A 26,438-nucleotide genomic window follows, 5' to 3' on the forward strand; every position below is an offset into this window, starting at 1 on the left:
CAGTACTCCAGAGCATCTCCTGCATACACAGCTCGACATGGTTCAGTACTCCAGAGTATCTCCTGCATACACAGCTCTACATGGTTCAGTACTCCAGAGCATCTCCTGCATACACAGCTCTACATGGTTCAGTACTCCAGAGTATCTCCTGCATACACAGCTCTACATGGTTCAGTACTCCAGAGTATCTCCTGCATACACAGCTCTACATGGTTCAGTACTCCAGAGTATCTCCTGCATACACAGCTCTACATGGTTCAGTACTCCAGAGCATCTCCTGCATACACAGCTCTACAGGGTTGAGTACGGGAAGACCTCTAGATAATGACCTGTGGACTATGCAGAATCTAGACAGTCCGTTGCCTTTTAATCTTACTTCACTGAGTGCCTTTATAAAATGTCAAGTTGAGAATTTACAGTTACTGGCCTTGTTCTGCATGGTATGCAAATGAGGTGGTAGCAGTTTTCTGGCCTTGTTCTGCATGGTATGCAAATGAGGTGGTAGCAGTTACTGGCCTTGTTCTGCGTGGTATGCAAATGAGGTGGTAGCAGTTACTGGCCTTGTTCTGCATGGTATGCAAATGAGGTGGTAGCAGTTACTGGCCTTGTTCTGCATGGTATGCAAATGAGGTGGTAGCAGTTACTGGCCTTGTTCTGCATGGTATGCAAATGAGGTGGTAACAGTTACTGGCCTTGTTCTGTATGGTATGCAAATGAGGTGGTAACAGTTTTAACTTTTTCTATCTGTATTATCATGTCAGAGAATTACATGACCTTTACATGACCTTTACACGTGTGTTAATTAAAGGGCCTTTTCTAAACATTTGATTATTAATGTTCAATAACATACAATGCATTAATTAATTATCAATGTCTTCATCTGGGAAATGTAGAGAGAACACTATTTTACTGAATGGGGAGAGAACACTATTTTACTGAATGGGGTTAGTTGATAGGGGGGTTAGGTGTAGTGGGGGGGGGGGTTAGGTGATAGTGGGGGGGGGGGTTAGGTGAGTAGTGGGGGGGGGGTTAGGTGATAGTAGTGGGGAGGGGGGGGTTGGGGGAGGGGGGGATAGGTGTAGTGGGGGGGGGGTTAGGTGATAGTAGTGGGGGAGGGGGGGTTAGGTGATAGTAGTGGGGGGGGGGGGGGGGAGGGGGTATTAGGTGTAGTAGTGGGGGGGGGTTAGGTGATAGTAGTGGGGGAGGGGGGGGTTATGTGATAGGAGGGGGGGAGGGGGCGGTTAGGTGTAGTGGGGGGGGGTTAGGTGTTGTACTGTACTTTATCCTTTTGTACAGATGGTTAGGTGATAGTAGTGAGGGGGGGGTACTTGATACAGTCAAACCAATGCTCCATATCAATACTATGATGGGTATAGTCAAACCAATGCTCCATATCAATACTATGATGGGTACTTCTACAGTCAAACCAATGCTCCATATCAATACTATGATGGGTACTTCTACAGTCAAACCAATGCTCCATATCAATACTATGATGGGTACTTCTACAGTCAAACCAATGCTCCATATCAATACTATGATGGGTACTTCTACAGTCAAACCAATGCTCCATATCAATACTATGATGGGTACTTCTACAGTCAAACCAATGCTCCATATATACTATGATGGGTACTTCTACAGTCAAACCAATGCTCCATATCAATACTATGATGGGTACTTCTACAGTCAAACCAATGCTCCATATCAATACTATGATGGGTACTTCTACAGTCAAACCAATGCTCCATATCAATACTATGATGGGTACTTCTACAGTCAAACCAATGCTCCATATCATGGGACCACTGTTTACTTTAACCTTTGAATTAAAGGGAATTTGTCAATGATCTCTTACTTTATTGATTGGTTCTGATGTTAGTTTGACTACACAATAAAGAACATGTCAGAGATTAAGTGACAAGATATTTCATGTAAAGGTTTATTTTACAAAACTCTAATTTCAATAAATTGATACCCATTTAGGTGTCATTACAATATCGTCAATAAAATATACATCTCAACGGTACTATTAAAAATGATTTGTTTGCATAATAATGTGCAGTGTAGAAAAGCCTGATCATGTTTGTGTATGGAGTGCAGACCTTGGTTATATCATACCCAGAGACGGTAAGACAGAGTAGAAACATGTTGGATGTAACATGTTAGAATACATGTAGTCAGGAGTAACATGTTAGAATCCATGTAGTCAGGAGTAACATGTTAGAATCCATGTAGTCAGATGTAACATGTTAGAATCCATGTAGTCAGATGTAACATGTTAGAATCCATGTAGTCGGATGTAACATGTTAGAATCCATGTAGTCGGATGTAACATGTTAGAATCCATGTAGTCAGATGTAACATGTTAGAATCCATGTACAGTCAGATGTAACATGTTAGAATCCATGTAGTCGGATGTAACATGTTAGAATCCATGTAGTCAGATGTAACATGTTAGAAATCCATGTAACAGTTCAGATGTAACATGTTAGAATCCATGTACAGTCAGATGTAACATGTTAGAATCCATGTAGAACAGTCAGATGTAACATGTTAGAATCCATGTAGTCAGATGTAACATGTTAGAATCCATGTAGTCAGGATGTAACATGTTAGAATCCATGTAACATGTTAGTCAGATGTAACATGTTAGAATCCATGTAGTCAGATGTAACATGTTAGAATCCATGTAGTCAGATGTAACATGTTAGAATCCATGTAGTCAGATGTAACATGTTAGAATCCACGTAGTCAGATGTAACATGTTAGAATCCACGTAGTCAGATGTAACATGTTAGAATCCATGTAGTCAGGAGTAACAAAGTGTTTGTGGAACGGCGAGGCGGTCAGGTGGGGTGATTGATACAGTGGTATTGTTATTCCACATGTGGACAGTCCTTCACTCTTCCTTCTTGGCCTCTGCTGGTTGAGAAGTTGGTCCGTGCAGCACCAGTAAACCTGACAGCGTTAGAGAGATGCCCACCCACCACAGTGCTGCGTGGGTCTCGCCAAAGATCAGCTTCCCAAGGAATGCCTAAAAACAGTACAGACTATGTAAGTGGGATTGGCAACATAAATAGCCTATAATACATGTGTCCATACAGTGATTCACAGATGTCATTGCTCCAATAATGTCGTTCCGCTATGGTCTTATGGTCAATGTTCTATAGTGCCAAAGGCCTACTGTACTGTGTTCATAGAAATTGGATAGCTGAGATCTGGGGTTGTGGTCATAGTGTCTCAGGACGAGGAGTGCTGAGATCTGGGGTCGTGTATGCATAGTGTCTCAGGAGGAGTGCTGAGATCTGGGGTTCGTGTTCCTAAAGCATCTCAGGAGGAGGAGTGCTGAGATCTGGAGTTGTGTTCCTAAAGCATCTCAGGAGGAGGAGTGCTGAGATCGGGTTGTGTTCCTAAAGCATCTTAGGAGGAGTGCTGAGATCTGGGGTTGTGTTCCTAAAGTGTCTCAGGAGGAGGAGTGCTGAGATCTGGGGTCGTGTTTCTAAAGTGTCTCAGGAGGAGGAGTGCTGAGATCTGGGGTTGTGTTCCTAAAGCATCTCAGGAGGAGGAGTGCTGAGATCTGGGGTCGTATGCATAGTGTCTCAGGAGGAGTGCTTAGATCTGGGGTCGTGTTCCTAAAGCATCTCAGGAGGAGGAGTGCTGAGATCTGGGGTCGTGTTCCTAAAGCATCTCAGGAGGAGGAGTGCTGAGATCTGGGGTCGTGTTTCTAAAGTGTCTCAGGAGGAGGAGTGCTGAGATCGGGTTGTGTTCCTAAAGCATCTTAGGAGGAGTGCTGAGATCTGGGGTTGTGTTCCTAAAGTGTCTCAGGAGGAGTGCTGAGATCTGGGGTCGTGTTTCTAAAGTGTCTCAGGAGGAGGAGTGCTGAGATCTGGGGTCGTGTTCCTAAAGCATCTCAGGAGGAGGAGTGCTGAGATCTGGGGTCGTGTTCCTAAAGCATCTCAGGAGGAGGAGTGCTGAGATCTGTGGTCGTGTTCCTAAAGCATCTCAGGAGGAGGAGTGCTGAGATCTGGGGTCGTGTTCCTAAAGCGTCTCAGGAGGAGGAGTGCTGAGATCTGGGGTTGTGTTCCTAATGCATTTCAGGAGGAGGAGTGCCGATCTAGGATCAGGTCCTCCCGACTTAACCATTATGATCTAAAAGGTGAAATTGATCCTATGGTCAACACTCCTACTCAGACATTTTATGAAAACGTGATGGATATCAACCAGTTGCTGTACTCACAGAGGATACAAAGTTGGATGCGGTGGTGGTGACCGTGGCCCGGGCCGAGGAGGAGGAGTGTCTCAGAGCCTTGGAGAAGAAGGTCCACATCACAGCATTACTGGTGAACAGCAGTCCTCCACACAGCAACCGCAGAGGGATGTGGAGCTGGAATACAATAGGACTTGTTAGTGGTCTCTGGTAGAATGGTATCTCTCTCACACACACACACGTTCTTTCTCTCAGTCTCCCTCTGACACACACACACTTCGAAAATGATACATTCATATAGATACACTCTCACCCATTCGCAGGGTGACGTTTCCTCCGGAATAATCCTGTAGTCTCCATCCTGAGACCAGGTTTTCAGCCCTGTTTCACACATCCCTTTGAGGTAGTCTGAGCCCAGAGATAGCTTGGCTGACGAGGAGGCGACGGCTCCAAGAAAGCCCGCTAATAATGCATAAAACGCACCTGAAATCATGTTTATTTAGCATCTAAACTAGACTGTACTGTCACATATTTGACTACTTCCTGGTCTAAAATGCTTCACTCGGTTCAACCAATCAGACTCACCGCTGGGATCATATGACCTTCAGCGGGCGCGGGGTGATGACGATTCATTGTTACGCTAAACACGACGGACTAAACACAATCTGAAATTATCTTCGTTTCCTTAATTTGTTCTAACTCTCAAAATGGCTAAGACTAATAAGGGTCCGAAAGCGAACGTATCGTGGGTGAAACCAGCAGAACCGTCATTTTTAAAGAAATTCAAGAACGATGTTGGCTTTAAGGAAGGACCCACCATTGATACCAAGGTATTTCGCTAATGTGCTAAGTTAGCTAACCGAGGTGGGATGTAGAGCTACAGTATATACGTGACTGTATGGCAAGTCCTGCTGGAAAGATACTCTATATGTAGGTTTTTAGTTAGAGTCGGTAGCACTTTGATTCAGCTAGTCAAGTAACGTTATTAGCTAGTTCTACAGGAGAGTTCACCACCCTCCAAATTATTGTGGTTTTCTCTCACATAATTCAATTCCTTGACCACTATAAATATTTCATTTGACACGAAGGGCAATTTATTTATTTATTTATTTTTGCAGATATGTGTACCTTTTTAACATGGAAAGGGCTGCTGGTATGATGACAATATGGTACGTGGTATTCTGTAGCTCAGTTGGTAGAGCTTGTAACGCCAGGGTAGTGGGTTCGATCCCCGGGACCACCCATACGTAGAATGTATGCACACATGACTGTAAGTCGCTTTGGATAAAAGCGTCTGCTAAATGGCATATATTATATATTATATTATATTCAACCTGGTCACTGTTCCCGCAGCGTTTAGAGATGCCAGCCTTGGAGGATGACAGTGGCAGTGATCGTGAAGATGAGCTGCCTCAAGTTGTCATTCTCAAAAAGGGAGATTTGAGCGCAGAAGAAGTGTTGCAGATCAAAGAGGTAAAGGATGGTACAGATAAAGGTAAGAACAATTCATTGTGTAAATAATATATAATAACCTAAACTATCAGATAAACTTGGTGTTAATTGGTGTCTGTCTCTGTGTGTCTGTCTGTACTGGGTGTCTGTCTGTACTGTGTGTCTGTCTGTCTCTGTGTGTCTGTCTGTACTGGGTGTCTGTCTGTACTGGGTGTCTGTCTGTACTGGGTGTCTGTCTGTACTGGGTCTACTGTGTGTATACTGGGTCTACTGTGTGTATACTGGGTCTACTGTGTGTATACTGGGTCTACTGTGTGTATACTGGGTCTACTGTGTGTATACTGGGTCTACTGTGTGTATACTGGGTCTACTGTGTGTATACTGGGTCTACTGTGTGTATACTGGGTCTACTGTGTGTATACTGGGTCTACTGTGTGTATACTGGGTCTACTGTGTGTATACTGGGTCTACTGTGTGTATACTGGGTCTACTGTGTGTATACTGGGTCTACTGTGTGTCTACTGGGTCTACTGTGTGTCTACTGGGTCTACTGTGTGTCTACTGGGTCTACTGTGTGTCTACTGGGTCTACTGTGTGTCTACTGGGTCTACTGTGTGTCTACTGGGTCTACTGTGTGTCTACTGGGTCTACTGTGTGTCTACTGGGTCTACTGTGTGTCTACTGGGTCTACTGTGTGTCTACTGGGTCTACTGTGTGTCTACTGGGTCTACTGTGTGTCTACTGGGTCTACTGTGTGTCTACTGGGTCTACTGTGTGTCTACTGGGTCTACTGTGTGTCTACTGGGTCTACTGTGTGTATACTGGGTCTACTGTGTGTCTACTGGGTCTACTGTGTGTCTACTGGGTCTACTGTGTGTCTACTGGGTCTACTGTGTGTCTACTGGGTCTACTGTGTGTCTACTGGGTCTACTGTGTGTCTACTGGGTCTACTGTGTGTATACTGGGTCTACTCTACTGTGTGTATACTGGGTCTACTCTACTGTGTGTATACTGGGTCTACTCTACTGTGTGTATACTGGGTCTACTCTACTGTGTGTATACTGGGTCTACTCTACTGTGTGTATACTGGGTCTAGTGTGTGTATACTGGGTCTAGTGTGTGTATACTGGGTCTAGTGTGTGTATACTGGGTCTAGTGTGTGTATACTGGGTCTAGTGTGTGTATACTGGGTCTAGTGTGTGTATACTGGGTCTAGTGTGTGTATACTGGGTCTAGTGTGTGTATACTGGGTCTAGTGTGTGTATACTGGGTCTAGTGTGTGTCTACTGGGCCTGTACTGTGTCTACTGGGCCTGTACTGTGTGTCTACTGGGCCTGTACTGTGTGTCTACTGGGCCTGTACTGTGTGTCTACTGGGCCTGTACTGTGTGTCTACTGGGCCTGTACTGTGTGTCTACTGGGCCTGTACTGTGTGTCTACTGGGCCTGTACTGTGTGTCTACTGGGCCTGTACTGTGTGTCTACTGGGCCTGTACTGTGTCTACTGGGTCTAGTGTGTGTATACTGGGCCTGTACTGTGTCTACTGGGTCTACTGTGTGTCTACTGGGCCTGTACTGTGTCTAATGGGTCTAGTGTGTGTATACTGGGCCTGTACTGTGTCTACTGGGTCTACTGTGTGTCTACTGGGCCTGTACTGTGTCTAATGGGTCTAGTGTGTGTGTACTGTGGGTCTGTGTGTATACTTCATCTGCCTCTTCTCCTTGCTGCCTACAGAAGACAAGCCTCCTGCGGACGGAAAGATCCTGTTCAAGAAGCCCACGAAGCGCTCCTCCGACAAGTTCCAGGGCATCACCGCCAGCTCTAACAACAACAACAACAAGAAGAAGAAGAAGAGTGAAGGAGGAGATGAAGAGAAAAAGGAGGAGAAGTCTGAAAAGAAGGTGAAGAACAAGAGTCTTCTCTCTTTCGGAGGGGATGAGGATGAGGACTAGAAGTGAATTCACCGCAGGGATTTCAGACTAGAGCAATCAACCGTTCATGGATGGTGGAACTGATCTACTGCGGTTGGGTCTTTTTGCCCATAGTAGTAAAAACCAACAACATAGAATAGCTCCACATCGTAGTTTGTCCCGCTAGACTAAGATCCTTAGACATTACGGGTCATCCCCTCTTTTTTTGGAGGTGGAATCTGGACGGAATCTGTATGTGAAACAAACCCCTTCAATCACATTCATGATCAAAGATCTTTTAGATTACATAAGATGCATGCTGTTATTCTATGTCGACTATAAGACATGTCTCTGCTGTTGGAAATGTTGTATAGTGACTCACCGTGGGCCTATTCTCCATCCATTACAACTGTAGTCATCTGTCCTTCGGTGGATCCTCTGCACTCTTTCATGTAGCCAACACACAGTCTGGGTGGAAGGCTTCATCAAGGTGTGTGACAACAGCTCCTAAAGGGGGAAGAAATGAGCTGGTGGCTTTTGGTTTAAAAAAAATCTATATAGTCTGGAGCGTTGTGATGTGATACTTTTCTACAGTCAATAATTCATTGGATGTACAAATATGTTTTAGCTTCGAAAACAGCATCAAAAGATGTCTTTAGTTCAACCACTGCGTTGTTTTGATGCCGAGGTGTTGGATTTTTCTGTGATTGTATTGTGTTTTTTTGTTATGATGGTGTTTAGTTGAATAAGTTTGAAATGTAACTATTAAAATACATTAAGGCCTTACAATAGCATAATACATAATGTATAGTATGTTCTGTAGAAAGCAGGTCTGTAAAGTAGGTCATTTTGCAAAAAATGTCTCATTAGCAAATACCTTTCCGGTTTTCACAATATGCAGAGAAAGGTCAGTGAAAAACAGAGATATACATTTTTATTCCCATAGAAAATAGTATTACTTTTACATTTGAAACATGTGGCCCTTCAAATCCCAGAGGACTGATTTAGTTACCAGGATGATAAATCCCAGAGGACTGATTTAGTTACCAGGATGATAAATCCCAGAGGACTGATTTAGTTACCAGGATGATAAATCACAGAGGACTGATTTAGTTACCAGGATGATAAATCACAGAGGACTGATTTAGTTACCAGGATGATAAATCCCAGAGGACTGATTTAGTTACCAGGATGATAAATCCCAGAGGACTGATTTAGTTACCAGGATGATAAATCCCAGAGGACTGATTTAGTTACCAGGATGATAAATCCCAGAGGACTGATTTAGTTACCAGGATGATAAATCCCAGAGGACTGATTTAGTTACCAGGATGATAAATCCCAGAGGACTGATTTTAATTACCTCGGTAGTTAAACTGATAAGATGGATGACTTGGAGGTTACAATCATAAGCAAAAAAAATTAAATGCAAAGTTAAATATCAAGAAACCTTGATACGCCACACCCCACTCCTACTACCCCATAACCTTTGGCTGTAACACGTTGGTCTGTCTCATCATCTACTGAATGCTGATCATTCATAAGTAGATTGACTACATACTGTATCATCTGAATGCTGATCATTCATAAATAGACTGACTACATACTGTATCATCTACTGAATGCTGATCATTCATAAGTAGACTGACTACATACTGTATCATCTACTGAATGCTGATCATTCATAAGTAGACTTACTACATACTGTATCATCTACTGAATGCTGATCATTCATAAGTAGACTGACTACATACTGTATCATCTACTGAATGCTGATCATTCATAAATAGACTGACTACATACTGTATCATCTACTGAATGCTGATCATTCATAAGTAGACTGACTACATACTGCATCATTCATAAGTAGACTGACTACATACTGCATCATCTACTGAATGCTGATCATTCATAATAGACTGACTACATACTGTATCATCTACTGAATGCTGATCATTCATAAGTAGACTGACTACATACTGTATCATCTACTGAATGCTGATCATTCATAAATAGACTGACTACATACTGTATCATCTACTGAATGCTGATCATTCATAAGTAGACTGACTACATACTGTATCATCTACTGAATGCTGATCATTCATAAGTAGACTGACTACATACTGTATCATCTACTGAATGCTGATCATTCATAAGTAGACTGACTACATACTGTATCATCTACTGAATGCTGATCATTCATAAGTAGACTGACTACATACTGTATCATCTACTGAATGCTGATCATTCATAAGTAGACTGACTACATACTGTATCATCTACTGAATGCTGATCATTCATAGTAGACTGACTACATACTGTATCATCTACTGAATGCTGATCATTCATAAGTAGACTGACTACATACTGTATCATCTACTGAATGCTGATCATTCATAAGTAGACTGACTACATACTGTATCATCTACTGAATGCTGATCATTCATAAGTAGACTGACTACATACTGTATCATCTACTGAATGCTGATCATTCATAAGTAGACTGACTACATACTATCATCTACTGAATGCTGATCATTCATAAGTAGACTGAATGCTGATCATTCTGAATGATCATTCAAGTAGACTGACTACATACTGTATCATCTACTGAATGCTGATCATTCATAAGTAGACTGACTACATACTGTATCATCTACTGAATGCTGATCATTCATAAGTAGACTGACTACATACTGTATCATCTACTGAATGCTGATCATTCATAATAGACTGACTACATACTGTATCATCTACTGAATGCTGATCATTCATAAGTAGACTGACTACATACTGTATCATCTGAATGCTGATCATTCATAAGTAGACTGACTACATACTGTATCATCTACTGAATGCTGATCATTCATAAGTAGACTGACTACATACTGTATCATCTACTGAATGCTGATCATTCATAAGTAGACTGACTACATACTGTATCATCTACTGAATGCTGATCATTCATAAGTAGACTGACTACATACTGTATCATCTACTGAATGCTGATCATTCATAAGTAGACTGACTACATACTGTATCATCTACTGAATGCTGATCATTCATAAGTAGACTGACTACATACTGTATCATCTACTGAATGCTGATCATTCATAAGTAGACTGACTACATACTGTATCTACTGAATGCTGATCATTCATAAGTAGACTGACTACATACTGTATCATCTACTGAATGCTGATCATTCATAAGTAGACTGACTACATACTGTATCATACTGAATGCTGATCATTCATAAGTAGACTGACTACATACTGTATCATCTACTGAATGCTGATCATTCATAAGTAGACTGACTACATACTGTATCATCTGAACTGAATGCTGATCATTCATAAGTAGACTGACTACATACTGTATCATCTACTGAATGCTGATCATTCATAAGTAGACTGACTACATACTGTATCATCTACTGAATGCTGATCATTCATAAGTAGACTGACTACATACTGTATCATCTACTGAATGCTGATCATTCATAAGTAGACTGACTACATACTGTATCATCTGAATGCTGATCATTCATAAGTAGACTGACTACATACTGTATCATCTACTGAATGCTGATCATTCATAAGTAGACTGACTACATACTGTATCATCTACTGAATGCTGATCATTCATAAGTAGACTGACTACATACTGTATCATCTACTGAATGCTGATCATTCATAAGTAGACTGACTACATACTGTATCATCTACTGAATGCTGATCATTCATAAGTAGACTGACTACATACTGTATCATCTACTGAATGCTGATCATTCATAAGTAGACTGACTACATACTGTATCATCTACTGAATGCTGATCATTCATAAGTAGACTGACTACATACTGTATCATCTACTGAATGCTGATCATTCATAAGTAGACTGACTACATACTGTATCATCTACTGAATGCTGATCATTCATAAGTAGACTGACTACATACTGTATCATCTACTGAATGCTGATCATTCATAATAGACTGACTACATACTGTATCACTGAATGCTGATCATTCATAATAGACTGACTACATATCATCTACTGAATGCTGATCATTCATAAGTAGACTGACTGTATCATCTACTGAACTGATCATTCATAAGTAGACTGACTACATCTGAATGCTGATCATTCATAAGTAGACTGACTACATACTGTATCATCTACTGAATGCTGATCATTCATAAGTAGACTGACTACATACTGTATCATCTGAATGCTGATCATTCATAAGTAGACTGACTACATACTGTATCATCTGAATGCTGATCATTCATAAGTAGACTGACTACATACTGTCATCATCTGACTGAATGCTGAATCATTCATTAATAGACTGACTACATACTGTATCATCTACTGAATGCTGATCATTCAGTAGACTAAGTATCATCTATCTGAATGCTGATCATTCATAAGTAGACTGACTACATACTGTATCATCTACTGAATGCTGATCATTCATAAGTAGACTGACTACATACTGTATCATCTACTGAATGCTGATCATTCATAAGTAGACTGACTACATACTGTATCATCTACTGATCATCTACTGAATGCTGATCATTCATAAGTAGACTGACTACATACTGTATCATCTACTGAATGCTGATCATTCATAAGTAGACTGACTACATACTGTATCATCTGAATGCTGATCATTCATAAGTAGACTGACTACATACTGTATCATCTGAATGCTGATCATTCATAAGTAGACTGACTACATACTGTATCATACTGAATGCTGATCATTCATATAGTATAGAACTGATCATTCTACATACTGTATCATCTGAATGCTGATCATTCATAAGTAGACTGACTACATACTGTATCATCTACTGAATGCTGATCATTCATAAGTAGACTGACTACATACTGTATCATCTGAATGCTGATCATTCATAAGTAGACTGACTACATACTGTATCATCTGAATGCTGATCATTCATAAGTAGACTGACTACATACTGTATCATCTACTGAATGCTGATCATTCATAAGTAGACTGACTACATACTGTATCATACTGAATGCTGATCATTCATAAGTAGACTGACTACATACTGTATCATCTGAATGCTGATCATTCATAAGTAGACTGACTACATACTGTATGTAAATCCACTTCTAATGTAGTGGAACATGCATATCCAAATAGGCCTAGTCCCCTGGTAACCGGGCAACCTGGTTTGTTGGTTGCTCTTGCCAACTCCTGTTGCTGTCATTGCCATGACAATGATTTGGACTGACGCCATAAACAGACTGGCACTCGAGACTAAATCCCTGGCGGTAAGAACCCGTAAAGGCATCTTGATCATAAATCGACCCACAAAACCTGACGTTAGTTAAACCACATTAGATGATATAGGGAAACAAATTAAACCCTTTTTTAATAATGGTATAATAAAATAAAATTAAAAACACACATTGAAATGCCTACATACCCGCCTGAATGCAGTAGGATACAGGTACTATACATACACTATTGTTTTAGACTCTTGCCATTCACAAATGGTATCTGTCAATCACTAACACTCTTAGAATTAGTGGTGACTCGAGGAACCCTGGAGTTCCTCAGCTGTGCCTATCCCAAAGTTGGAATAGTTTCCACATGTAATATATAATAATATATGCCATTTAGCAGACGCTTTTATGACTTACAGCATGCATCATTCTAGTATGGGTGGTGGAATAGCGCCAAAAGGCTCTACCAACTGAGCTACGGAAGGACCATGTAATCAACCATGTTAATATTATTATATTACTATTATTATTATATTACTATTATTATTTATTATATTACTATTATTATTATATTACTATTATATTACTATTATTATTATATTACTATTAGGGTATATTACTATTATTATTAACACATTACTATTATTATTATATTACTATTATTATTATATTACTATTATTATTATATTACTATTATTATTATATTACTATTATTATTATATTACTATTATTATTATATTACTATTATTATTATATTACTATTATTTATTACTATTATTATTATATTACTATTATTATTATATTACTATTATTATTATATTACTATTATTATTATATTACTATTATTATTATATTACTATTATTATTATATTATTATTATATTACTAGTTATTATATTACTATTTATATTACTATTATTATTATATTACTATTAAACTATTATTATTATATTACTATTATTATTATATTACTATTATTATTATATTACATTATATTACTATTATTATTATATTACTATTATTATTATATTACTATTATTATTATATTACATTATGTAATATGCATAACTATTCCAGGAACAATCTAAATTGCAGTGTACAAACTTAACATGAACAGGAATGACATTTACGCTAAACGAGTGACCAAAAATAACTATCTGAAAGCCACGCCTCCAATAAGCCACGCCGTTCAATCTGATAGGCTGCCACCTCTACAATATATAATTAAAAAGGGTAAAAAAAAACTCCTACCATCACAGAAAGGATCCGGTTTGAAACTTTACCCAGGAGTTCCTCGACGACCCTTTTTTTCAGAGGGGGTTTCCTCGACGACCCTTTTCAGAGGGGGTTTCCTCGACGACCCTTTTCAGAGGGGGTTTCCAGACGACCCTTTTCAGAGGGGGTTTCCTCGACGACCCTTTTCAGAGGGGGTTTCCTCGACGATCCTTTTCAGAGGGGGTTTCCTCGACGACCCTTTTCAGAGGGGGGTTCTCGAGGAACCTTTTTCAAATGTAAACGTTCCACCGGTGTGGCAAACCAAAAGAGGTTCTCCCAGACACCGTTTCTTTTAAGAGTGGATAATGACCTTTCATTCAGGCCCCACTGTTCTAGCAAAACAAAACATGGTGGGGGCTGTCTGGTGTCCATGTTATTTTGGCATTAATATGTGTCACATATCAGTTTGCAAACAATGTAAAAAAAAATGTTTTTAAAACAAACAAACAATTGAGTTTTTAATAAAGCCACATACAAACTTGGTTTCTTTTTTTTGTTGCTTTCTTGAGTAAGGCAGGTCCAAAATGCAGGTGTTTCAGCCTAGCTCAGTGCTTTATGTGGTGGGGCAGGTCCAAAATGCAGGTGTTTCAGCCTAGCTCAGTGCTTTATGTGGTGGTGGGGCAGGTCCAAAATGCATGTGTTTCAGCCTAGCTCAGTGCTTTATGTGGTGGTGGGGCAGGTCCAAAATGCAGGTGTTTCAGCCTAGCTCAGTGCTTTATGTGGTGGTGGAGCAGGTCCAAAATGCAGGTGTTTCAGCCTAGCTCAGTGCTTTATGTGGTGGTGGGGCAGGTCCAAAATGCAGGTGTTTCAGCCTAGCTCAGTGCTTTATGTGGTGGTGGGGCAGGTCCAAAATGCAGGTGTTTCAGCCTAGCTCAGTGCTTTATGTGGTGGTGGGGCAGGTCCAAAATGCAGGTGTTTCAGCCTAGCTCAGTGCTTTATGTGGTGGTGTGGCAGGTCCAAAATGCATGTGTTTCAGCCTAGCTCAGTGCTTTATGTGGTGGTGGGGCAGGTCCAAAATGCAGGTGTTTCAGCCTAGCTCAGTGCTTTATGTGGTGGTGTGGCAGGTCCAAAATGCATGTGTTTCAGCCTAGCTCAGTGCTTTATGTGGTGGTGGGGCAGGTCCAAAATGCAGGTGTTTCAGCCTAGCTCAGTGCTTTATGTTGGTGGGGCAGGTCCAAAATGCAGGTGTTTCAGGTCCAAAATGCAGGTGTTTCAGTGCTCAGTGCTTTATGTGGTGGTGGGGCAGGTCCAAAATGCAGGTGTTTCAGCCTAGCTCAGTGCTTTATGTGGTGGTGGGGCAGGTCCAAAATGCAGGTGTTTCAGCCTAGCTCAGTGCTTTATGTGGTGGTGGGGCAGGTCCAAAATGCAGGTGTTTCAGCCTAGCTCAGTGCTTTATGTGGTGGTGGGGCAGGTCCAAAATGCATGTGTTTCAGCCTAGCTCAGTGCTTTATGTGGTGGTGGGGCAGGTCCAAAATGCAGGTGTTTCAGCCTAGCTCAGTGCTTTATGTGGTGGTGGGGCAGGTCCAAAATGCAGGTGTTTCAGCCTAGCTCAGTGCTTTATGTGGTGGTGGGGCAGGTCCAAAATGCAGGTGTTTCAGCCTAGCTCAGTGCTTTATGTATATGTGGTGGTGGGGCAGGTCCAAAATGCAGGTGTTTCAGCCTAGCTCAGTGCTTTATGTATATGTGGTGGTGGGGCAGGTCCAAAATGCAGGTGTTTCAGCCTAGCTCAGTGCTTTATGTGGTGGTGGGGCAGGTCCAAAATGCATGTGTTTCAGCCTAGCTCAGTGCTTTATGTGGTGGTGGGGCAGGTCCAAAATGCATGTGTTTCAGCCTAGCTCAGTGCTTTATGTGGTGGTGGGGCAGGTCCAAAATGCAGGTGTTTCAGCCTAGCTCAGTGCTTTATGTGGTGGTGGGGCAGGTCCAAAATGCATGTGTTTCAGCCTAGCTCAGTGCTTTATGTGGTGGTGGGGCAGGTCCAAAATGCAGGTGTTTCAGCCTAGCTCAGTGCTTTATGTGGTGGTGGGGCAGGTCCAAAATGCAGGTGTTTCAGCCTAGCTCAGTGCTTTATGTGGTGGTGTGGCAGGTCCAAAATGCATGTGTTTCAGCCTAGCTCAGTGCTTTATGTGGTGGTGGGGCAGGTCCAAAATGCAGGTGTTTCAGCCTAGCTCAGTGCTTTATGTGGTGGTGGGGCAGGTCCAAAATGCATGTGTTTCAGCCTAGCTCAGTGCTTTATGTGGTGGTGGGGCAGGTCCAAAATGCATGTGTTTCAGCCTAGCTCAGTGCTTTATGTGGTGGTGGGGCAGGTCCAAAATGCAGGTGTTTCAGCCTAGCTCAGTGCTTTATGTGGTGGTGGGGCAGGTCCAAAATGCAGGTGTTTCAGCCTAGCTCAGTGCTTTATGTGGTGGTGTGGCCGCCACTCATGGGGACACTACGTCACCACCAAATCTAAGGGTGGAGATTGACAATTCAATCCCCTTGGGTGCTGCCATAGAGTTACATTAGAAGTGTTCATACAAGAAGGACCACAAGGTCATTGGCTTCCAGAAAAAATGACGTCAAATCACGTGATATCTAAAGCAGCTTTGATTGGACTGATCATGTCAACATCGTACTTTCACAATCTCAGCTAGCAGTCATCATCATGAATCAAGTCATCAATCTACTGGCAAATCCTTTTCATATGAAGATAAATAATTAAGAGAAATTATAGATGAAACGTATCGGTGCTCATCGGCCATTGGACGTAAACATTACACAACAAGTTGGGGAATTGTAAATTCAACAATGAGTGGTTTAGAAGGAATCAGTGGCTAACTGCAATCATTGCAAAGCAATCACTATCCTGCTATTCAGTGGAGTGGCTGTGTGGTCCCAAGGCTGGGTTTAAGGGTCTCTTTTCCAAACTTAAAAGGATAAACATTCCACATTGACCATGCTGTCAATCCAGCATGACTTCTGCCTTTTTCCAAAACAACTGGAAACTCAGAACTGGGGGAACTGGATTTCAGTGAGTTCAAGACAACTGGGAACTCGAGGGGGGGGGCTGGGAAATAAAAGAATGGTCATCCAACTCAGAATTGCAAGTCGGGAACTCAGAACTCAGTCTCAGAACTCAGTCTCAGAACTCAGTCTCAGAACTCAGAACTCAGTCTCAGAACTCAGTCTCAGAACTCAGTCTCAGAACTCAGAACTCAGTCTCAGAACTCAGTCTCAGAACTCAGTCTCAGAACTCAGTCTCAGAACTCAGAACTCAGTCTCAGAACTCAGTCTCAGAACTCAGTCTCAGAACTCAGTCTCAGAACTCAGAACTCAGTCTCAGAACTCAGAACTCAGTCTCAGAACTCAGTCTCAGAACTCAAAACTCAGTCTCAGAACTCAGAACTCAGTCTAGGTCCTTCTGTAGCTCAGTTGGTAGAGCATGGTGCTTGTAACGCCAGGGTAGTGGGTTCGATCCCCGGGACCACCCATACGTAGAATGTATGCACACATGACTGTAAGTCGCTTTGGATAAAAGCGTCTGCTAAATGGCATATATTATTATTATTATTATAACTCAGGCCTCTTTCTAGAGCTCCGACCTGAAGATCACTGACGTAATCATGATTCTAACTTTTTTTTCTCTCTCCCAGAGTTTCCAGTTGTCTTGAAAACCCCATAAATCCAGAGAAAACCAGACTTTGATGACAAAGTTTGATGACCAAAATTTGCCCACGAAGGACAACCACAACACCTTCCTGTTCAAGTGAGCACAGCACAACAAGGTGAGTTTAAAAATGTATTGTATGCTGCTGCATAAATGATGTAATATGCCAGGGAGATATGTCTACTGTAGCTAAGAAAGTAATACTAAGTGTATGTTGTGTAGTAAGCTGTTAGTAGCCCCCATGTCCCTCACCTTAATTTGTCCTATTTTCAGCTCTTTATTTATCCTACGGTTCTGACTTGGTGATGCCCATGTAGCCTATAGCCTGTCTTAAAGAAATGTCATCATCGAATATTGTAAGAGCTTTCATTGTCTGCTTATATGCCCCCTTTATTTATCATACGTGTCTGACTTAGTGTACAGGGAGAACACCGTAAGAACTTCTGAATTCTGTCGCTGTACATTTCAAAAGTGCTAAACAGATAGTTATATTGACTACGTCCGTCCTAGCTCGCTCACTAATGTCTTAAATGAAATGACAGATGGCCTATTATCCGCTTGTCCTCCCCTTATTGCCATAGTTTGTACATCTCAATTGTCAGTAGAAACCACATTTGTTTAAACAAGTCAGCCATATCAGCCATGTTTTTTTAAAGTCAGTAAATGAGTCTGAATGAACTGTTTTTGCTGCCAGAAAAGGCTCCACTGATAGCCAGGTGTAGCAGTGGTAAGATGTGGGGACTGCTGTTGGGACTCTGCTGATAGCCAGGTGTAGCAGTGGTAAGATGTGGGGCTGCTGTTGGGACTCTGCTGTTGGGACTCCACTGATAGCCAGGTGTAGCAGTGGTAAGATGTTGGGGCTGCTGTTGGGACTCCACTGATAGCCAGGTGTAGCAGTGGTAAGATGTGGGGGCTGCTGTTGGGACTCTGCTGTTGGGACTCCACTGATAGCCAGGTGTAGCAGTGGTAAGATGTGGGGCTGCTGTTGGGACTCCACTGATAGCCAGGTGTAGCAGTGGTAAGATGTGGGGACCCTGCTGTTGGGACTCTGCTGTTGGGACTCTGCTGATAGCCAGGTGTAGCAGTGGTAAGATGTGGGGACCCTGCTGTTGGGACTCTGCTGATAGCCAGGTGTAGCAGTGGTAAGATGTGGGGACTGCTGTTGGGACTGCTGTTGGGACTCTGCTGATAGCCAGGTGTAGCAGTGGTAAGATTTGGGGGCTGCTGTTGGGACTCCACTGATAGCCAGGTGTAGCAGTGGTAAGATGTGGGGACTGCTGTTGGGACTCTGCTGTTGGGACTCCACTGATAGCCAGGTGTAGCAGTGGTAAGATGTGGGGACTGCTGTTGGGACTCCACTGATAGCCAGGTGTAGCAGTGGTAAGATGTGGGGACTGCTGTTGGGACTCTGCTGTTGGGACTCCACTGATAGCCAGGTGTAGCAGTGGTAAGATGTGGGGATGTTGGGACTCTGCTGTTGGGACTCTGCTGATAGCCAGGTGTAGCAGTGGTAAGATGTGGGGACTGCTGTTGGGACTCCACTGATAGCCAGGTGTAGCAGTGGTAAGATGTGGGGACTGCTGTTGGGACTGCTGTTGGGACTCTGCTGATAGCCAGGTGTAGCAGTGGTAAGATGTGGGGGCTGCTGTTGGGACTCTGCTGATAGCCAGGTGTAGCAGTGGTAAGATGTGGGGGCTGCTGTTGGGACTCCACTGATAGCCAGGTGTAGCAGTGGTAAGATGTGGGGACTGCTGTTGGGACTCCACTGATAGCCAGGTGTAGCAGTGGTAAGATGTGGGGGCTGCTGTTGGGACTCCACTGATAGCCAGGTGTAGCAGTGGTAAGATGTGGGGGCTGCTGTTGGGACTCCACTGATAGCCAGGTGTAGCAGTGGTAAGATGTGGGGACTGTTGTTGGGACTGCTGTTGACACCACTGATAGCCAGTGCAGTGTAAGTGTAAGATTGTTTAGTGCTGTTGGGACTTTGCTGATAGCCAGGTGTAGCAGTGGTAAGATGCTGTTGGGACTATTTTGGGACCCTCTGATAGCCAGGTGTAGCAGTGGTAAGATCACCACTGATAAGGTGAGCAGTGGTAAGATGGATTTGGGACTCCACTGATAGCCAGTGTAGCAGTGGTAAGATTTTTTGGGACTCCACTGATAGCCAGGTGTAGTAGTGGTAAGATGTGGGGGCTGCTGTTGGGACTCTGCTGATAGCCAGGTGTAGCAGTGGTAAGATGTTGGGACTGTTGTTGGGACTCCACTGATAGCCAGGTGTAGCAGTGGTAAGATGTGGGGACTGCTGTTGGGACTCTGCTGTTGGGACTCTGCTGATAGCCAGGTGTAGCAGTGGTAAGATGTGGGGACCCTGCTGTTGGGACTTGCTGATAGCCAGGTGTAGCAGTGGTAAGATGTGGGGACTATGTTGGGACTGCTGTTGGGACTCTGCTGATAGCCAGGTGTAGCAGTGGTAAGATTTGGGGGCTGCTGTTGGGACTCCACTGATAGCCAGGTGTAAAGTGGTAAGATGTGGGGCTGCTGTTGGGACTCAATGCTGATAGCCAGGTGTAGCAGTGGTAAGATGTTGGGAGACTCCACTGATAGCCAGGTGTTGGGGACCCTGCTGTTGGGACTCTGCTGTTGGGACTCTGCTGATAGCCAGGTGTAGCAGTGGTAAGATGTGGGGACCCTGCTGTTGGGACTCTGCTGATAGCCAGGTGTAGCAGTGGTAAGATGTGGGGACTGCTGTTGGGACTGCTGTTGGGACTCTGCTGATAGCCAGGTGTAGCAGTGGTAAGATGTGGGGCTGCTGTTGGGACTCCACTGATAGCCAGGTGTAGCAGTGGTAAGATGTCTGCTGTTGGGACTCCACTGATAGCCAGGTGTAGCAGTGGTAAGATGTGGGGACTGCTGTTGGGACTGTTGGGACTCTGCTGATAGCCAGGTGTAGCAGTCCCTGATTTGGGGCTGCTGTTGGGACCACTGATAGCCAGGTGGCAGTGGTAAGATGTGGGACTGCTGTTGGGACTCCACTGATAGCCAGGTGTAGCAGTGGTAAGATGTGGGGACTGTTGTTGGGACTCTGCTGTGGGGACTCCACTGATAGGAGGGAGGAGTGGGAAGGTAGGGTTGGGACTCCACTGATAGCCAGGTGTAGCAGTGGTAAGACTGCTGTTGGGACTCCACTGATAGCCAGGTGGGCAGTGGTAAGATGTGGGGGCTGAAAAATGTAGTAATTCCATTCTGTTGGTTGGGACCCTGCTGTTGGGACTCCACTGATAGCCAGGTGTAGCAGTGGTAAGATGTGGGGGGCTGTTGGGACCCTGCTGTTGGGACTCCACTGAAGCCAGGTGTAGCAGTGGTAAGATGTGGGGACTGCTGTTGGGACCCTGCTGTTGGGGGCCAGGGTAGCAGTGGTAAGGATGTGGGGACTGCTGTTGGGAACTGATAGCCAGGTGTAGTAGTGGTAAGATGTGGGGCTGCTGGGGACTCTGGATAGCCAGGTGTAGCAGTGGGATGAGGGACTGTTGTTGGGACTCCAGGGTAGGGAGGGAGCAGTGGTAAGATGTGGGGACTGCTGGGGGATAGCCAGGTGTAGCAGTGGTAAGATGGGGGGGCTGTTGGGACTCTGCTGTTGGGACTCTGGGGGAGGGGGCCTACATAAAGCTGTCCCAACAGTTTGTGGACACCGTTTGTCACCATTATAGTGCAGTTAATGTATTGTTTAGTGTTGTGGGTTTGCTGGCATGGGGAGGGAAAAATATAAATATTTTTGCCCCTCCAAGATTTACATGCTAAAATCACCACTGATAATGACTGGGGATTTACATCAGTGAGGTAAAGACTGTATTTTTTTTTTTTTCCCAGAGTGCACTTGTTCCCTTTGTAAAAACAATGTATGACTCCATTGGGATTGACTGTAAAGTAATGTCATTACAATGATGTGAATGGCAATGAAACAGTATAAAATGACTGAAGTTCCCTCTGGGGAAAAATGTAGTAATTCCATTCTATTTCTAATTAACGATTTTGAAATGTGCCACTGAAACAAATTACTTCTCACAAAGTTAATTATGTTCTAACAGGGATTGAAAGGGCAATGTCTGGTTTTGTCAGCATGATTAAATAAAAAAATAATAAAAAGTGCATTTGAGACCAATGCTGAATGGTGTCCATAGAGCCACTTTTGAGCCCTAATGGCTGGCTAGTGGCATCAGAGGTCATTCTGGTTCAATAGCACTGAAGGAAACTGACATCCAGAGGTAGATATTGTATGTCAATGTGAGGTAGTGATTCACCAGACACTTAGCAGCACCAGTGGGTTTAACACAACAATATTGTAAATAGCATCTACTCTGTAACTATTGGTCCCTGAACCTTGAAGGGTGGGAGGGAGGGAGGGAAGGTAGGGTGGGGAGGGAGGGAAGGGTGGGGAGGGAGGGAGGGAGGGAAGGTAGGGTGGGGAGGGAGGGAAGGTAGGGTGGGGTGGGAGGGAAGGTAGGGTGGGGAGGGAGGGAAGGTAGGGTGGGGAGGGAGGGAAGGTAGGGTGGGGAGGGAGGGAAGGTAGGGTGGGAAGGGAGGGAAAGGGTGGGGAGGGGGAAGGGTGGGGAGGGGGGGAGGGAGGGGTGGGGAGGGAAGGGTAGGGAAGGGTGGGGGGAGGGAAGGTAGGGGGGAGGGAGGGTAGGGGGGGAGGGGAGGGAGGGAAGGTAGGGTGGGGTGGGGGAGGGAAGGGTAGGGTGGGGGGGGAGGGGGAAGGTAGGGTGGGGGAGGGAGGGAAGGTAGGGTGGGGAGGGAGGGAAGGTAGGGTGGGGAAGGAGGGAAGGTAGGGTGGGAGGGAGGGAAGGGAGGGTGGGGAGGGAGGGAAGGTAGGGTGGGGAGGGAGGGAAGGTAGGGTGGGGAGGGAGGGAAGGTAGGGTGGGGGGAGGGAGGGAAGGGGTAGGGTGGGAGGAGGGGGAGGGGGAGGGAGGTAGGGTGGGAGGGAGGGAAGGTAGGGTGGGGGGAGGGAGGGAAGGTAGGGGGGGGAGGGAAGGTAGGGTGGGAGGGGAGGGAAGGTAGGGTGGGAGGGAGGGAGGGAAGGTAGGGTGGGAGGGAGGGAAGGTAGGGTGGGGGAGGGAGGAGGGTAGGGTGGGGAGGGAGGAAGGGTAGGGTGGGGAGGGAAGGTAGGGTGGGAGGGAAGGTAGGGTGGGAGGGAGGGAAGGAAGGTAGGGTGGGGAGGGAGGCGAAAGGAGAGAAGAAGGGATGGTTGGCCTAGATAGATAGAGGTCAGAGGAGAGCAGCTGGAGAGGAGAGATGGAGCTTGCTCTGCTATCTGAGGTTAGCCTAGCATACCTCGCTAGCTGCACTCACAGGTGCTCTGGGTGACTCTGTAGACAGGAGATCATTTCCTGTACCGGCTTGCCCTCGAAACAGATCTGATACACTGCGACAAACAGAGGGAACCTGGGAAAGACACAACAGAATGACACAAGAGTTCAAATAGAAACATACAACCACCTCTCTCATCATTAGATCAAGTCTGGGCTCATGGCCGGGACCACAGGGTAATACAGGAGGGATGGGTGACAGACTACATTTGGCGAGGTACTGTATCTGTATCGATCAGAGAGAGAGAGAGAGACAGAGAGAGAGAGAGAGAGAGAGAGAGAGAGAGAGAGAGAGAGAGAGAGAGAGAGAGAGAGAGAGAGAGAGAGAGAGAGAGAGACAGAGAGAGAGACAGAGAGAGAGAGAGAGAGAGAGAGAGAGAGAGAGAGAGAGAGAGAGAGAGAGAGAGAGAGAGAGAGAGAGAGAGAGACAGAGAGAGACAGAGGCAGAGAGAGAGACTCACTTATCCACCAGTCCCTTCTGTTTGAGGATGTGGTAGACTTCAGCTGAGGTAGCAGGACCCTGGAGCTTCTGTCCATTCAACATCTCCTGCTCCAGGACCTCAATAGTCTAGCAGGGAGGCAAATACAGGACATATTACCATGTATCTGTGTAGGAGTTAGGCCTATACTGTTTACGTTGTCATGGGGTGGTGTAACGTTGTCATGGTGTGGTGTAACGTTGTCATGGGGTGGTTAACGTTGCCATGAGGTGGTGTAACGTTGCCATGGGGTGGTTAACGTTGCCATGGGGTGGTGTAATGTAATGTTGCCATGGAGTGGTGTAACGTTGCCATGGGGTGGTTAATGTTGCCATGGGGTGGTTAACGTTGCCATGGTGTGGTTAACGTTGCCATGGGGTGGTGTAATGTAATGTTGCCATGAGGTGGTGTAACGTTGCCATGGGGTGGTTAACGTTGCCATGGGGTGGGGTGCCATGGGGTGGTTAACGTTGCATGGGGTGGTTAACGTTGCCATGGGGTGGTGTAATGTAATGTTGCCATGGGGTGGTGTAACGTTGCCATGGGGTGGTTAACGTAATGTCATGGGGTGGTTAACGTTGCCATGGGGTGGTTAACGTTGCCATGGGGTGGTATAATGTAATGTTGCCATGGGGTGGTTAACGTTGCCATGGGGTGGTTAACGTTGCCATGGGGTGGTTAACGTTGCCATGGGGTGGTGTAATGTAATGTTGCCATGGGGTGGTTAACGTTGTCATGGGGTGGTTAACGTTGCCATGGGGTGGTTAACGTTGCCATGGGGTGGTTAACGTTGTCATGGGGTGGTTAACGTTGCTATGGGGTGGTTAACGTTGCCATGGGGTGGTTAATGTTGCCATGGGGTGGTTAACGTTGCCATGGGGTGGTTAACGTTGCCATGGGGTGGTGTAATGTAATGTTGCCATGGGGTGGTTAACGTTGTCATGGGGTGGTTAACGTTGCCATGGGGTGGTTAACGTTGTCATGGGGTGGTTAACGTTGCCATGGGGTGGTTAACGTTGCCATGGGGTGGTTAACGTTGCCATGGGGTGGTGTAATGTAATGTTGCCATGGGGTGGTGTAACGTTGCCATGGGGTGGTTAACGTTGTCATGGGGTGGTTAACGTTGTCATGGGGTGGTTAACGTTGCCATGGGGTGGTTAACGTTGCCATGGGGTGGTGTAATGTAACGTTGCCATGGGGTGGTTAACGTTGCCATGGGGTGGGTAATTAACGTTGCCATGGGGTGGTGTAACGTTGCCATGGGGTGGTGTAATGTAATGTTGCCATGGGGTGGTGTAACATTGCTATGGGGTCAGTCAGCCGGCACTAACCCAGGTCTGGTGTAGAGTTGGACGTTGGTCCTTACCTTTCCTGTCTTGGCGAAGGCCTCGGCCACGCGTCGGTTGCGTCCTCCATAGCAGGTGGTGATGAGGTCAGCCACGCCGCAGCTCTCCAGGAAGGTTGCAGAGGAGACGACGCCATCTTTACTGAAGAGCTTAGCGAAGGCTATCATCTCCATCAGTCCTAGTCTGATTACCGCTGCCTTGGTGTTGTCCCCACACCTCAGCCCATCACAGAACCCTGCTCCTACCGCTACGATGTTCTGAGGAAGAGAGAAGGAAACATACAGGCAACAGGTTATTACCATTAACATTTTACAATGGAAATATCCATATTACCATGCACATACACACACTGGGCCGGGTACTTAAGAGTTACCTACAGAGCTCTACAGTGTATTAGAGTTACCTACAGGGCTCTACAGACCTCTACAGTGTATTAGAGTTACCTTCAGGGCTCCACAGTGTATTAGAGTTACCTACAGGGCTCTACAGTGTATTAGAGTTACCTTCAGGGCTCCACAGTGTATTAGAGTTACCTTCAGGGCTCCACAGTGTATTAGAGTTACCTACAGGGCTCTACAGTGTATTAGAGATACCTTCAGGGCTCCACAGTGTATTAGAGTTACCTTCAGGGCTCCACAGAGCTCTACAGTGTATTAGAGTTACCTACAGGGCTCTACAGTGTATTAGAGTTACCTTCAGGGCTCCACAGAGCTCTACAGTGTATTAGAGTTACCTTCAGGGCTCCACAGAACTCTACAGTGTATTAGAGTTACCTTCAGGGCTCCACAGAGCTCTACAGTGTATTAGAGTTACCTACAGAGCTCTACAGTGTATTAGAGTTACCTTCAGGGCTCCACAGTGTATTAGAGTTACCTTCAGAGCTCTACAGTGTATTAGAGTTACCTTCAGGGCTCCACAGTGTATTAGAGTTACCTTCAGAGCTCTACAGTGTATTAGAGTTACCTTCAGGGCTCCACAGAGCTCTACAGTGTATTAGAGTTACCTTCAGGGCTCCACAGAGCTCTACAGTGTCTGCATCGTCCACCACTGTGATCCTGAAGTTAGGAGTCTGCAGGAGCTCCTTGAAGAGCAGGCCGTTCTCCATGATCTTACTGCCTGGTAAAAGCAACACGTTTTTACACCCCAACACATAGCCAGCCTATCGCTCAATCTCTGTCAAAGCTTTGTCGTAATAACTATCTATCTCATTCCATATAGTTATCAAATTAACTTCACAGCTTTGTTTTACATTCGTGTATAGGAATGTCTTGGCAATTATGTTGATAAATGATGCTGGGGGTTTTCTTACCGATGGTGGTCTCACAGAACTTCTCTGCTGCCACCTCGTTGGCGATGTTAGCTCCCATCAGAACACTGATGTCTATAGCCATCTTCTCCCTGATTATGTCCGAGATGAGCTTCAGGCCCTCCGGACCCTCGTCTATTCCCTGTGGGGACAAGAGACAGCTACATGGTTCAATAGTGTTT

The 26,438-nt window shown here is 44.7% G+C and overlaps 3 protein-coding genes and 1 long non-coding RNA gene across 4 annotated transcripts; 2 read left to right on the forward strand and 2 right to left on the reverse strand.

Annotated features, from left to right (window-relative positions):
* Nucleotides 1–131: 131 nt before the first annotated feature.
* On the forward strand, nt 132–847 carry LOC124022881. Its single transcript, XR_006836645.1, has 2 exons — nt 132–630; nt 675–847. It is a non-coding gene; the product is annotated as an uncharacterized LOC124022881 (long non-coding RNA).
* Nucleotides 848–2,618: 1,771 nt separating this feature from the next.
* Nucleotides 2,619–5,882, reverse strand: LOC124022886 (transmembrane protein 42-like). Its single transcript, XM_046337579.1, has 3 exons — nt 4,524–5,882; nt 4,241–4,387; nt 2,619–3,037 (listed from the first exon to the last, which is right to left on the reverse strand). Exons 1-3 carry the CDS (start codon nt 4,701–4,703, stop codon nt 2,903–2,905), a joined length of 462 nt encoding a protein of 153 aa, XP_046193535.1. The 5' UTR covers nt 4,704–5,882; the 3' UTR covers nt 2,619–2,902.
* On the forward strand, nt 4,828–8,357 carry kiaa1143 (KIAA1143 ortholog). The gene is made up of 3 exons (XM_046337578.1): nt 4,828–5,040; nt 5,564–5,705; nt 7,396–8,357. The coding sequence occupies exons 1-3, from the start codon at nt 4,918–4,920 to the stop codon at nt 7,611–7,613; spliced, it is 483 nt and encodes a 160-aa protein (XP_046193534.1). The 5' UTR covers nt 4,828–4,917; the 3' UTR covers nt 7,614–8,357.
* On the reverse strand, nt 7,954–26,398 carry LOC124022882 (glycerol-3-phosphate dehydrogenase 1-like protein; the record flags this gene model as incomplete). Its single annotated transcript, XM_046337577.1, has 6 exons — nt 7,954–8,078; nt 23,091–23,201; nt 23,587–23,693; nt 24,971–25,207; nt 25,954–26,066; nt 26,260–26,398. Coding segments are annotated over 5 exons (693 nt in total), but the record flags the coding sequence as incomplete, so codon positions are not given.
* Nucleotides 26,399–26,438: the final 40 nt, after the last annotated feature.

Source organism: Oncorhynchus gorbuscha, unplaced genomic scaffold, assembly GCF_021184085.1.
Source record: "Oncorhynchus gorbuscha isolate QuinsamMale2020 ecotype Even-year unplaced genomic scaffold, OgorEven_v1.0 Un_scaffold_1470, whole genome shotgun sequence".
Lineage (NCBI taxonomy): Eukaryota > Metazoa > Chordata > Actinopteri > Salmoniformes > Salmonidae > Oncorhynchus > Oncorhynchus gorbuscha.